Below are 15,241 nucleotides of genomic sequence, written 5' to 3'. Positions count from 1 at the left end.
CAGCTTACAGAGAAGCAGATGGATAGAACTCTATGGCCTGCACTATACAAGTAGTTTGAGTAGATGATGACAATGGCCACTTCGATCTTTTTAATTAAAAGTTCCATTTTGTCATGTTAAAAATAAGTTTGATTATAATTTGCTTTTGCTTTTCTTTTTCCTCTCTTGTACACGCTTCCACCTCCCACTTTCAGCTGAGCCCGGAAGCAGAAGTATCACGTTACTATGAGAGAAGCTAGTTTTGTGGTATTTCCATCCCATCCAGAGCCAGGAAACACAGGCAATTTTGCAAGACAGCTTGTACTCAGTAAATTTCCAGCTCAGTTTATATTTCTGTATTTATTTAGATTTGTGCTAACCATGTAAAAGAGCACTCATCCCAAGTGAGGTGCTGTGGACAAACTTTCAAAAAAACAGATTTCATAGACCAAGGACTCTGAGCAACAGGCTTTTCACTGGACCAGTAGCTTCTGTCTAAGTCCTCTCTTCTGAAAAGACACCCAAGATTGACAAAGATATGGACAGTCAACTTCTGATGACACTAACTCTGCACAATAACTCAGAAGTAAACTTTTAGTAAATCCCACCAGTAAAATCACCATTTCTGACAATGTTTTCCTGTACCCTTGAGACCTTTCCTTGAACTTTCTTTCCTTCCCTTTCTTCTTCTGCAAGATAAATCGTATCCATGACACATCGCATTTACAATTCTCAGAGTCTTTGGCTAGGTGCATGATACCCCCGCTAGCATTTTCCCACATCCCAGCTGAGCAACCAGGGACCTGGGCAGATGTTTGTGCTTGCATGGGACGAGCACAACGGCTCCAGGGACCGAATTCTCCTCTCTTGACTCCTCTTCTTCTCCAGCAGCAAAGTCCTGCCACAGGCAGAAAAATCTGCATTTCCCATGGGATGGCAGTGCTCACAACACCAGCTGCTCTGCTTGTTTAGGTCTGCAGCCAACCCATCCTTATTTCTGCATGCCAGTGTTCCCAAATACCCTCAGATTGAGCTGCGTGTGCGCAAACCACACACGCTCATACATAACACATACACCCTCAGCTCTTAAAACAGAAAGATGAAGGGTTGGGAGGGTTTTTCGGAGGCACCAAGAATTCTGCTGTCTTTATCAAATTAGGGTGAAAATTTTCATGCCAGATAAAGCCACTGTTACAGCTCCCTGGTGGGCTACAAATGGGCCTGAAACAACTTCAAAGTTGGCTTGAAAAAAACCCAAAGAACTCAGAGCCAACTGCCATCGTCCAACACCAACTCAAGACTGAAAACGGGGTTTTTTTGAGCCCTGTTTCAAAGTTGCCATGTGCCCTGCTGAACGCAACTGTGGGTCTCTGCAACAGTGCTCGAATTAACACAGTTCCCGGGTGTTTCGTGTTGTAATGCTGGTAGGGTGGGGAAGAAGGAGCAAGCGAACATACCCTTGTATCTTTGGTAAAAAAGCAAATGCTCCTAGGAAAGGATTGTGAAATTCAGGTTGACATATCACAGTTGAAGGCCATTACACAAAACGATGACGACGTGCCAGAGTCCACAGTTTACGTGGCAACTCGGTGTTATTGGGAACAAAGCCTATAGTGCACGTTGCAGACCTTGGGGGCCAGAAGGGAATATTTTATAAAGGGATTTGGAGCCTTTGGGCTGTAACTGGATCCCCACACTGCTCTTGCCATCTGGATGAAATTGCAGGGTTTTGAATGGGGGTGGGGGGGTGGGTGTGTGTGTGACGGGGCCCACGTAAAGCAATGCCTCGGGTGACCCCACAGCCTTGCACGTGGGTGCGAGTGCTGCCTCGGCAAAGGCCGTGCGGCTGCTCCCCGCTGCCGGCCGCCGCAGCGGCCCTGCTCCCCGCTTCCCACGGCAGTGGCACCGCTGCGACGGTGCCCTCGCCCACCGCAGGCCCCCGCAGAGCCGGGGCTCAGCCTGGCTCGGGCAATGGAGCTCAGCTGGCTCCCACCACCGGGGCACGGTTTTCTTCCAGCGGATTAGGTTAAAAATTGGAACAGAAGCCGTTCATCTCTTCGTATCAACTTTGCCATCTCTGCAGTTTGTTTAACGGGCTATGGATGGCTTCAAACTCCAGCCAAGGGGTTGAAGATTGTGCAATTATTTACCACAAGAAGGGCTGTTAAAAAAACCCTCCTGCTTGTACCAAGTCAGATACTGAATGTGTGAGTTGACAACATGATCTACAACATTTAAACAGTTATTCAAGCCATAAGGACAAGACACTGCCAGTTTGATCATGCTGCTACAGATTTAGCTTATTGGTTTGGCTTCTGAGGTAACGGCCCATGGTTCTGGATGTGCCCAGGTCTCACCTTACCTGAGCGGCAGCAGACGAGGGTGGAGACACGGAGAGATGGGTGTCATGGAGTAAGAAACCTACTGCACGCACAAAAAAGGGGTAACTGTTGGCTGTTTGCAACAAGAGAAACACGTTGAAATAGCAAAGTTCTAGAGGCTATTATTTGTCCTGTGCCTTGCAGCGTCCTGCTTTGGACTAAAAAAGTACAGCATATAAATAGAGAGGACAAGTGTGAACCAATGATAGCAATCCACTACTCCACATCTAAAATCCCCGGAGTTCAGGTTTCTTTTGAGTAGTTTGGGGTGATTTTGTGCAAATACATGATGCTCAGTATGGGTGCCTGCAAACAGGAGCCACGCTGCCGGTCGCTCCTGCGGGCATCCCGGGACAGCAGAGAGGTTAGCAGCCTTAAATCTCAGTTTTCTCCGCTTTAAAATAAACTTGGCAACCATCCCCAGAAAACAAGCATGCTCTTTCCAAAGAAAACATCCTCGCCTGCAGATGCTTTTGTCGCAGCAGCAGTGACGGTAGAAATGGAGGAGCCGAATTTGCTCGTAGGCCACACCAGCGTGAGCCTGCTGATGTCTGTGTGGCTGATGCCAAGGGAGATGTTTGCTCCTTGAAATGCCTGTTGAATTAAAATGCACCTTTGGGGAAAACATTTTTAAAAAGAGAAGCCTCAGCATTAGGTTCTCAGTTCTGCATGCAAAACTGCTCCCACTTGGGCTTAGGAGCTTAATTCTGTTTTGTGAGCTTTTTATTTTTAAATATGACTGTAATATTAGGTTGAAAGTTTACTATATGAGGCCCCATTTTCTCTTAGGACATCCTTTTTGCAGAACAATCTAAGAAACCTAGTAGCAAACAAGCTCCTTTCTATTTAACCTTAAAGTCATACCAGAGAATATAAAAGATAGTTAATTCTACTCAGAACCTCAGCAGGCTGGTATAACATGCACAGAAGTAACAGCATGCTCTGTTTAATAGGATTTTTCTTATTAATTAATTAGCACACTTTTTCTCACTAACAAGACGCCTCATTCCTTTCCTCATAAATATTGACTTTCTGTAATAAGCACAGCTGGAAAAAAAAAAAACAACCAACAACAAAAAAACCCCAACAAAGAACCAAATGTTGTAGTTCTTCTGTCACAGGGTGCTTCCTATTTTCACAAGACCTCAGATTTCCTCAGCCCGAGTTGTCTCAGGTGAGAGAGACAGTGGTTTGGGGCTGTTTGTCTTCCTCAGTCCTTCCACTTAGAAGAGAGGGGAAACCCCCGGTCTCTCTGTCAACGTGCTGCCTGAAGAAGCTACACTGAAAACGTGAAAAAAAAAAAAAAAGGACCAAAAAACTCACACACGCAAAAGCCTGCACCCTAGTAAGAGAAGTCACATCAAGCCTTCAAGCCTTGAACCTCTGCACCTGTATCGTGTGAGGGCTGGGTTTCCAAAATTCAAGTCCTGGGCTGGCACCAGGAATGTGTAACGGGCAGCGAGAGGCTCCTGAGCACCAGGAGCCGTTGTGTCTTGACAGGCCGTTGCCTGTTGGAGGCACGGGTCCCCGGCACGAGCAGGCACAGGCGTGTGCGTAACGCCTGCTCCCCGCTGCACCCCAGCACGGCCAGCCGCCAGCGCCGGCGGCGCTGCCCCGCTGCTCCCCCAGGTGCACGGGGACGGGGTGTCACCTCGCCCCCGCTGACGGCGATACGTGATGCTCGGGGTGCTCGAGGCCTCGCAGCGAGCCGCCGACTCCCCACGTCGGACCCGGGGGAGGCAGCGAGGGCTAACGTGCCTCAGGCACCAGCACCCGCAGGAAACCCTGCGGCTGTTCAGCCCGAGCCTGTGCCTCTCCAGCCGGGACACTCGCATCCATCACAGCCCCCCGCGTCTGCCCACCTCCATCCGGGGCTGCCCCTGGCCTGCCCATTACCGACTAAACACAAAGCACTCGAGCAAATGACACACCTAACTGTCACCCCACCTTCAGGACAGGCGGCAATCCGACCCCTTTCTCCGGAATGGAACAATTTGCGCCTGAAATAAAACAAATCTTCGCTTTCAGTGCTGGATCCAGCCTCCGTCCATTCAGGACTGTACTGATGCCATCTGCTTTGTCGCTTAGAAGACGGATGCATACCCACAGCCTGGTCTGCCATGCAAGGCAACCAACCGGGGCTTCCCAGCAGCCTTCAATTCAGCAACACACATTTCCCCACACCTTGGCACCAAGAATGAGACAGACATATATAAAATGTCACACTTTATTAAAAGTTACATTCAGCAGCAATGGACATATTTACTTAAGTAGATTTTAACTGTCAGGGAGCTTGTATTTGTAAATCCCTCTAAGGCATTAAAAGCTCTTAGATGTTTTAACTTCTTTGCAATCATTTCATATAAATAGGTAAATGATGCTTGCCCAAGAAGAGGACACTCCAGCTGCATTAAACAAAGATATACATATAAATATATGTATAAAACAATGATTTTTGTTATAAACTCATTGATGGGTCTATTTCACAATCTTTAAGGCTTGGGCTCTGGCCCTGCAACTATTATTCACAAAAGAAGTCTCCTGTTTAAGTTACCACTTGCAAGTCTACAGGTTGCTCACTTGGATGAGAGCTGCAGGGCAGGGCCTAAGCTTTGGCAGAACCAGCAAAAACACCAAAACGCTCAGTGAAATATATTTACAATCTGTGCAAGTAGCATCACCTACTGTTATTGATTATGGAGGTCTCTCCTGGAAGCTATCAACAGCAGAAAGGTCCGGTGGCAAAGGCTAATCAGCACCTGTTAGCTCTTAATTTTTGACCTTGTAGCTCTCCCTTCTGAAGAGCAGTATTTGGGCTCTTGAGCCTTGGGGACGTCACTTGGGGCACGAGACAGAGAGGGCACCAGCAGCGTGCAGCTGCAGGCCTGAGCTCAGGGCACAAATGCATCGAGTCTCAAGCTTTTCCAGCTCCAACAGCAGAAACCTCCCTTGGTGTGCAGCGGTTCAGCTGCTTTTTCTGAGTGTAAACAAGAAAAGTGCCAACCACTTCCAGCATTAGCCAACCGCCCACCCCCCAATAAATAGCAATCGCTTAATTTATCTTATCATTAAACTGTGCTTTATGCCTCTAATAAGCACATGTGTGAGGAAGAGGAAATTGCTGTTGAAACAGAAGCTGTGACTAGATCTGATGAACTGCATAAACTAATTTGAATTAATACAGCTGCACGGTCTGATCCTCTACCAACTTACTGCTGATTTTATGTTTGCGTGCAACTCCTTTGGCTTCCTGATGTACAACAGGTCTAGTCAGAGAGGCAAATCTGGCTTTATCCTACACTGGTGACTGGTTACTGCACAGCGTGTGGCTGATGCAAACTCCTGGAATCAATTCACTGCAAGTCTCTTGGTGCTGAGCACTAAATTGGCACACGAAGCCTCATCCTCGCTGCCAGGCGAGGCTTGCAGAAGGGGTTTTTACCACCACAGCGATGCTGGAGAAGTAGCATCGAGACCTCATACACAGTAAGCATGAAGGAAAGGCACACTCCAAGCTTTATTCCTAAAATATCTCAGTCATTCATCAAAGACAACTGCTTTTCTGTGCTCTGCTTTGACCTAGCAGCTTTCCTACCATCAGCTCCCCATGCCACAGCCGCATCTGCTCCGCTCTCCACAGACCAGGCTGTTGCTCTTTGGAGCAGAAAAGGTTACTCCAGCCTCGGAAGCAAACACACAGCATCAGCCAGCTCTACCCAGCTCCCTCTGACTGGGAAGCAGATGATGTCTGGCAGCAGTGAGGCTGCAAGCCCACTGGCAGAGGAGTTGTAGAAAATTGAGTCTCCCAACACTCACCTTCATTGCCTTGTGCCATTTCTGATAACCACCACTTCACCTTCACCTGAGCACATGGAGGAAGAGCGCTAGTTGGATCTGGGAGAATGTCTTACAGGAAAATTAGACCCTAAAGCTGGAAATGGCCATCACCTCTCACAACTGGATGCTCTGTGGACTAAAGGAAAGTCAACAGAAAGAGATTTTCTGTCCATAAAATACACAAATACACTGCTTTCCACACAGTATTTTTGAAGGACACAGTTGAAGCCAATGGGAAATGTTCTAATTGTAGAAGAATCAGACCCTAAAGTATATTATTTTTATCTCAGTCACCACACTGGCACAAAAAAAGAGATGGCTTCCAAGAACAGGTTTGAATTTGGGATGAAGAACTGCCCCTTCCTTCCCTTTACTCTAGGTCTGTTGGTTTGAATTGTGCCTTAAGTAAGACAACAGCATTTCTTCAGGGAGAAACCAGAAATAGTGGAGCCAATACTATTTTCACCTTTGATCAAAATGTCTGTTATAGCAGAATGGAAATGTTACAGGGGGAAAATCATTGCAAAAATATTTTGGTTCAAAAAGTGACTCCATGTAACAGAGGTGCATTTTCAAATGCTTTGAGGACAACTAGGTACCCAAAACCCACTGAAAATGAAAGTGAACTGGGACCGCAACTCCCATTTGTGCTCCCCAAATCTCCTAAGAGAGAGAAGAGCCCTCTTGGGCTCTGTGGAAACCCTGTAACTTTCATTTTAAAGCCATCCCAAGAAATACAGGATACAGCAGAAACCTGCACAGCTGACTTGGCTGCCACCTTTTGTAGAGCCCAGAGCTGGAAGAAGCTCCTCTGGCATTGCCCCCCCCTGCTCCCCACCAGCCAGGCCGGTCCTGCGAGCCCTTGAAAGCAGGAATGGCAGGTAAAGGCATAAGCCCAAAGCCCATGATCTTTAGCTCAGAAGAAAGCTGGCAGAATATGGTGCTTATTTACTCAAGTCAACTCTCGCTGAAGATGAGTTTATGGAAGGTAATGACACCATTACAACTCCATACAGAAAGATATTTCTAAGCTTTTTTAAAAAAATAAAATCCCATACACACTTCAAACTACAGGTATATTTTCTTTTTTCCTGAATCCTCCGTTGGAACTTGAATTTAAAACACAGTTTAACTCCTCAGTATGTGAAATCTCACGGCCACATTAATCGAGAACATCTGAAGCCAGGAGAAAGAAATCACTTCCAGTTATGTTGTCAGTGTTATGTGCATAACATTCCCACAGCTGTAGATCCATTGTGCTCCATGTTATAAATAAGAAATTGCATGGTGACAGCTAAAATTCAAAAGCGCTAATGTTTCTCTTTGCAACTCTTTTTCTATTTTTTTCCTTCTTTTTTTTTTTTTTTTATTTTTTCCAGTCTTTTGAGGTTTCTCCCCTTTCCCTCCTAGCAGAAGTTACTTGAAGCAACATTATTGCTTATTCAACTGACATATTTATGGTAATTAAAAAATAGTAAATGCCAAGCGAATATGACTAATGTTGCTATCCGGCAAATAAGCCACAAAACAACTTCTATCGATCCTGAACCGGGCGGCTGTATTCGCGTTCATAAACATTTCTCCTTCTTCTGCTCCTCTTGGTTTTCCCGGCGCTTTAGGGAGAAGTGTGAAGGCAGCTCTGAGGACGCGGCCACACGCTGCCCCGGGCTCCGTCGCACACGTCAGCTGCCGCCGGAGCCACCGCGTTGCAGGGCGCAAACGTTGCAGCTGAGTCGGGGCCCCGTGAACAAACACAAACGAGCTCCCTTGCATCTCTCCCATTCTAGGTTGTGGTCCCTTTCAACCATGAAAAACAGCTACAAATTGTTCCCAGAGCTAAACCACTTAACATCTTGGCACTTGGTTGTTTTTAACTTTGTAACAATAGGCACTGTTCACTCCTCTCAATCTCAGTTTTTTATTCTATAATAAAGCAGGAATACTGATGAAAGGCTAGTCACGGCTTCTCCCCGTGGTATCAGGGTGGTGGCATGTGATGATTCACATGGGGTGTGTTTGATCCAAGAAAGCCCAGCCTCTGCTTATTCTTCCTTTGTTCTGTCATCTAAGGTGGAAAGGCAGAGAAAGATGAGTTGAGATTTTTTTTTCTTTTTACTATTATTTAGCAGTCACAGAACAAGATACATATAAGCAAAACAACAGGGAGTGGAATTCTTTCCTTCAGCATTGAAAATTACAAGTAAGAGAGGCCTTTGAAGTGGGAGATCTGTTTCCTGCAAAGTAAGGACATTTTATTCTCATTTGTACATTATTCTTATCCAGCGGCAGGTCTTACAGTGTATTATTTGCACTGCTATCAAGTTGTGTAGCCCTGCAGAGGGTCAGCATTTGCACTTGGTGCTGTACAATCACAGAATTAAAAGACGGTCCCAGCTGCAGCGAGTTTAAATTTAAGCTAGGAGAGAATAGATTCAGCCAGAGGGGGATGAAAAAACACCCACCAGGCTGGGATGGGTAAGCACAATAAGCAATGGTCTCAGCACATCCAGCCTAAACCTTTGTCGAGTTTTTCACAGGGGAGAAGAGTTTTAAGGAGGGATTTGGAGGGGGATAATTAGATAACTCTGTTGATGCCACTGAAGTGCTTCCCTTAAAGAAAACACAAATGCTTTTTTGAAACCATCATGAGCAAACCAGAGGTGACCAGCATCTCTAACAAAAAAGGAGCTGGCCTTTTGATCCTGAGGTGAGAGAAAACATGTAAGGTGGTTTAGGCAGGAGCAGGGCTTTAAGGGAGGCCAGCAGCTTGTGCTCCACACAGGAGAGAGCGGGGAGCAGCAGGAGTGGCACAAAGACAAGGGTGACACCATCAAAGCAACAGGCTCAGCAAATTGTTTTTGCAACAGCACCGCTGATATTCTTACTGGGGGAAAAAAATCCAAGTATCGGATTCAGAAAGCTTTTCTACTGATTCCCATCAGTACACAGCTATTTCTGATGCTACGCTTTTTTTATTGCCAGGTTATGCAGTACCTGCATATGCAAAGCCCATCATTGCTTCTGCAGTTTTCCCTCTGTCCTCACACACTCACTGGGAGGATTTAATAACTAATTCCCCCTTGGCTTTTCTCCTTACCTGTTCTCTGCTGTTGCTAATAGAGTACAATTTCATTCCAAACCCGTATCAGTGTATCTACTCAGAAAGCTTACTGGAGGGAAAGATAAAACCTTTCCAAGACAAAAGTCTCTTTTGTAACACTGTCCTGACTGTGACCTGATGAAAGCTAGCGCGTTCACCCACACGCGCTCACGTTGCTACCCACTGCAGAGTACTCACCTGTTCCTTGAGCTCGGCAAGCTGACCGGAAAGCTGCTTTACAAGGCTCATGGTTGACTCCAGCCTCTCTTGCAGGTTCCTGATTTCGTTTTGCTCACTGTCGCCTTCATTGCTAACCAGGGACATGGCTCTCATCCGAGGGAACCAGTCCAAATTCTTCTCCTACATGGGTATTAGAAAAATTAGTAACGTTAGTAGGGGTTTATACAGTGCTACTTAGCTGAGACGAGACTGGAGAATGAAAACTCAGGACTTCTACTCACTGGATGACACACAGCAAGTGAACTTAAGATGCAGTAAATTCAGAAAGTATTTTACACAAGCATTTTTATTCTCGGTTCTCCTTAGCGACAAAGAAGGCACTGACTGGAAAATCTCGGTTCTCCACAACTGCACCTGTACTGCAGCGTGGGCTGTGTTGGCACATCCATCCATCCATCCGTGGCTCTGGCACGCAGAAACACCCGCTGGGTCAGCTCCGGGGGGACTTCTCTGGCACACTAGCACCAGGAGAGCCCGAGCGCTCCCTGTGCTTTCCTCTTAAGTGTATGCAGGGACACATTCCCCCACTGTCTTTTCAGCTTGGCTGGCCTCCATCTATTTCGGCTGTCCTTGCAGCAATGTCAGCGAGCCAACATCAGGAAAACAAGACAAGGCAGAGTCCTCTCCAAACTGGCCTGGAGTGTGCCTACTGCAAGAGCAGAGGGACCTTGCATGCAGCTGCCCGCAGCAGAAGATTTGGGGTACTGGGAATGGCTTAGGCTTCAGCATGGTATACGGATTGTATACCTTAGGTAAATGCAAGCACAAACCCATGGCCAAGGGCTAATCTGTTAAGGATCAAGCACTGCATGGAAGAGCACTGAATTGGGTGTTTCTCTATTAATGGACTCAGGCTATGAATTTAATCATAATAAAAGTACTGTAAATAGATGATATGAGTCAGGAAGGTGCTGCGTATCAGCATGAGCCTGAATTGCCTCCGTGGTTCACAGGCACAGAACAGATATTTATGCGCAAAGCGTAACAGACAGAGGATGCTGAAGGGTGCAAGCCTAGGAGGAGTGGCAACCATGTGGCAAGCAACCTGGCTTGCCTCAAGGCATGAGACAAAGGAAACAGGTCCTGTAGCTGGTGATGCATTACATCAGGGCACCTCTGCCCTCCACCTTGGGGGTAGTGGGAGGATGTGGTTAGGTCATATGCACGGTGTTTTGCAACGGGCCTCTATGGACACGTGCACTTGATAACTTTAGAAGAGAAACAGAATGAGTTGAAGTGTGTTTTTTCCAGTCTCCTGAGCCGTGAATGGCCCCACACAAATAGCACTATATCAAAAAGAAAAGGAGAAATGAAGAAAAGGAGGAAAGAAAATTAGTTCTTTACAGAAGTCCACCTACAAGACTCCTGGCAGGCAAGAGCTGTGCTACTTATGTTACCCGTGATTGGCATTTGGTAAAGTTTTAAATGTACCAAACTTACTGTAATCCCAGACTTTGCCTCACCATGAAAAGAAAAAAGCCAGCGATGATTCTGCAGTATTTACAGCTGGGCAGCCCAGGGCAGCCGTACGTGAGCAGGGTCCACACGGGCTGGCCTGGCAGAGCTGTGAGCCCGCGGATGTGCCAAGTGAATACAGCTTTATCATGCTTCCAGAGAGAGAGTTGCTTTCAACTTTGTAGTGCTCTGACCTGACCACCAAACCTTCCCCTCCTACAGCAACATGGTTTAGAAACAACCGAACTAACCCTCGATAAGCATGGAAGCACTTGCGGTATTCATGTTTTTCCACTATTTGCGTAGGCCCAGTCCCCTCTGTTACCCTGGATAAAACTAAATGCAAAGCCATACAAATTTTGGCTTGTTTTCTTCTTTTTAACTCAAAACTTCTAATGAGTTTTTGTCTGGCTGTGCAACCTCTGGTCCTGTCGCTAAATCGACAAGATGTTTGGGGAATAAGACCATGCCCCGCCGTTGCAGTTTGCAGCCCAGGGCTCAGTCAGCCGTGTACGCTGGTGGAATGAGGCCTCTTTCCTTGCTGCCCACTTTTTTGAGCCTCGTGATCTCATTATGACAATTTACTGTGGTTACGCATGATGCCATTTTCAATGGGTCATAACTCATTCAAATCAAAACCTGTTTTCACCAGCAGAGCTGGTGAGCTCGAGAGGAGCGCACGTGACCCTCCCTGCTGGATATCCCCAGCGGACACACGGAGCAGGAGACTCCTATTTCTGCTGCATGCGTTTCTGCTTACAAGACCAGCATTCATTTTCCACAAGTATGCTCTGATATTTATTTTAAATTTATTTTGGCTAGGATCTAGCAGAGCATTCATCACGTGCCTAGCATTAAGCACAGGTGTACTCATTTATACTAAGCTTAGTTTGTGCACAGTGCCTTTCTGGATCAATGCCTTTTTTTTGCAAAATGTTTGCCAGCAAATTTGTCTGCCACTACAGGCACAGAAAGTGAATTCAAAGGAGTTACAGCAAACAGAGCTGCACTTGTGTCTGAGTATTTCCTGGAAAGCAGTGGTATCTGCACCCATTACAGCTTCTCTTGCTTGAAGCACCTGAAGACACCAAACGCAAGGCCGCATGGCCATAGGAGCCACCTGAGGGGCCAGGAGCCCCTTTTGGCAAGGCTCACCATAACGCCAAAGTTTTTAAAGCCAGGCTGCACAAGGAGAGCAATCTGAGACTCCATCACTGCAGTTCTTGTGTTTGCCGAGTACCGCTGCCAGGATTGTGAAATGCACTTCGCTAGTTTTGTTTTCCATCTGCCACTCCTTCGCTCCTTTAAGACGCAAGGCAGAGACCACCAACTGCCTCGGAAAGATTTCTGTGGACTGACCCTCCACCGCACTGTAGCCTCCAGAGGAACACCACACGAGTCCGTGCGGATGCCAGACATCCCGGCTCAGTGGGCTCGCCCCTCTGGAGGCTCCCCATATATCACCTGCTTCCCTCCTCCTCAGCACGACATTACACTGTCTGGGAAGAGGGATGACCAGGATCAGGTGAAGACAGGGACAGAGCGCACAGCACCTCGCCCGCTGCCAAGCGACACCGTGGTGATGATGGCAGCTCCTCAGCTGAACCACGTGCCAGCTCACTCAGCCACCACGAGCCCCAGCATCACAGGAGCTCAGTGACAGACGCCACTCATTCGCGTGTGCCCAGCTTTGCCTTCCCAGCATCTCCCAAGAAAGAAACCCAGTTGTGGTTTAGTTACAGACCAAGAAGATCTGGGCATTTCTGGCCAAAATACTGTGGAGGATCAAGCAAGGAATCAATCCAAGTTCTGAGAGAAGCTGATGGGTTTGCATGGAATGGAGAACTCATGAAAAGATGCTACTGACTTCTATAGCTCTTCCTAGCAGCAGAGAGGCAACAAATCAAACAGCTGACCACCAGTCTCTCACTTGGTAGTGCTGTGTTGGGTGCAGGCAGGACTTTGCTTCTTGGTTCTCAACTGCATATACATCTAATGAAAACCAGTCCAGCTGTGTAATCTTTGTCACAGTTGTGTATCAGAAAGACTAAAAATTCAGTAGGTCAGTAGGAAACACATTCTAGCCTGCCAACCTGTCTTTAAGTTAAAAATAATCATCTAGCTTTCACTGAGAGTTCCATTATAGTGCGCACAGTAGGTATATTCCCTTGATGAACTGCATGCTTTTGCTGGTCAATATAATATTATTTTTTCATTGCATTATGAGCTGCAGAACTTTAATGAACATTAGCTCTGGTGCACAGCCCTGTTTGCTGAGTCTATACCACAAACAAACAGCAATTGCTGCTGGGGACAAAAAACTTCTGATCACACACCTGCCAGGATCCAGAAGGCAAATTGGACAAGGCTCCTCTGCTGAAAATTTTAGTGATATGTAAGTGTTCACAGAGGGACAGGTACTCTGTGACTGCTCAGCTATGGGAAAGCTATTTTTACTTCAAGGTAATTGCTTGCCAATTAACTGGAGGTAGTTAACATGTTTGTACAACCCCAAACATTTGTTCTGGGACTTAAATGTTTATGGGCTCAGTTCAGGGTTCACCTTGACCAACTAACACACGTTAAAGCTGTAACGTGCCTCATCTACCCTGCAGGTGCGCTCCTGCTTCGCCTTATTTGACTGGTGCAGGGGTGGGATTTTGCAGGGTGTTACCTGTCATGCCTTAGCTATTCCTCTTAGAAATCCCACCATTTCGCCCAGGATAGCATTCACTCGGACATCTTGAAGCCTGCTTGGGATCGAGCGGCAATCTGGATTAGGGAAGGAGGCTGCTGGCAGGGAGCAGGGCAAAGAGCTGTCACAGGACTCAACAGACACCAGGTTAGCGCAAGGTGACACAACTCAAGCATAAATGAGCTCACAGAGAGTGAGGTATGGGGATGCGATGCTTTAAAACTAAGTAGCTGCCTGGACACAGAATTAATTGTTAAAATGTACTGAAATCTTCTTTCTAAACAACTGGGGCTGAACACGGTATATTGTTACTGTTATTTCATTCTTGCACAGGATAGCAGCTATCCGCAGCCCGACCACAGCAGCCCACCTACGGATCACAGCATCTTCCCGCTCCACACTCCCTCTGCAAGCATAACGTGTGCCTCGCAAAATTCATATTGAAGTATACATCTGTCTACAGGGCACAGAGTCAGCCAGACAGGAAGGCTGTAGGGACAGAAAGGAGCCGCAGCCTCTTCTCTGTCAGTTCAGCTGGGGGAAAAAAAAAAAAAAAAAAAAAAAAAAAAAAATGCAGCAGGTGGGGCTAGCCAAAAGGCTGCGGGCCAAGGAGACTGCACACAAGCAGAGCAGACATTTCGTGTGGTGATCCAGCATGCTCGCTCCCTCCATCCTCCCCCTTCGGCTGGCGGGGCTCCAGCGGGAATCACAGCTCACCCGGGGCGAACACCTCTGTGCAAGGTACTCTGGGCACACATAGATGAGAGGTGCTGACGGCGAGGGCACATGCCTGAGAAAGCACAGGGCTTAGAGGATTTGCTATTTGCGTTTTCTGAGAAACCTCAAGCCCTTCTTCTCAGAGAGGCATACTCAGAGCAAAAGTCTGTGTTTCTCTCCTGGAGTTCTCTAAGCGACTTTTTCATTCCCTTCTGTGGGCTTTCCAGAGGGAGAGCAGAACTATGGGCTAAGTCCTCCCTTTGGTAAAACATTGCTATTTTTCTGACTTTGTGGGTCCGGCTGGGCCATGGATGGAGAAGAAACTGGAGAAATTTGTTTAGAGTTCCTATACTTTGCACAGAGTCTCTCTCGAGCCACCCCTGTCCTGTTGGCACAGCCAACTGGCTTCAGTTGAGCTCTCACGCTGAGCTGAATCCATGCCTCCGGAGTAATTGGCAGAGGGATGTTTCTTTAGGAGGTGCTGGTTTCACAGGCTAGCAGCAAGATGGATCAGCTGCAACCAGCGGGAAAGACTGGGCTGAGCCTTTAAAAAATAGATTACTATATAACAATGAGAGAAAATAGGTCAAAGAGTAGGACAAGGGGGATGAAGTAGAGGAGCGAAGGCAGCCTAATGGATGCTTTCTGCCGGTGCCACTGCCGTGGGCTCAGAGTGCCACGCCACCGTCAGCTGTACCAGACTTTCATTTCTCCAGCAGGCTCTAATGCAGTGACTCTCAGCCCTTTCTACCCCGTGATCTCCTGTTGCAACATGAAAACAAGCCATTTTGGGACTTCCCTCCTATCTATTCAAAAGGAAAAGCGGCGAGGACTGCT

General features: G+C 47.1%; 1 protein-coding gene across 1 annotated transcript in view; it reads right to left on the bottom strand.

Moving 5' to 3' along the window:
• Positions 1-4,573: 4,573 nt before the first annotated feature.
• Positions 4,574-15,241, bottom strand: part of ITPR2 (inositol 1,4,5-trisphosphate receptor type 2) — a 272,128-nt gene continuing 261,460 nt past the window's right edge. Inside the window, 2 exon segments of the mRNA XM_042795147.1 lie at positions 4,574-8,262; positions 9,496-9,657. Of these exon segments, the coding sequence (XP_042651081.1) occupies positions 8,176-8,262; positions 9,496-9,657 (249 nt within the window). The 3' untranslated portion in view covers positions 4,574-8,175.

The sequence above is a fragment of the Tyto alba genome, unplaced genomic scaffold, assembly GCF_018691265.1.
Source record: "Tyto alba isolate M040663 unplaced genomic scaffold, T.alba_DEE_v4.0 Super-Scaffold_21, whole genome shotgun sequence".
Taxonomy (NCBI): Eukaryota; Metazoa; Chordata; class Aves; order Strigiformes; family Tytonidae; genus Tyto; species Tyto alba.
The sequence above is the reverse complement of the archived record's forward strand: the minus strand, read 5'-3'. Positions and strand labels throughout refer to the sequence as shown.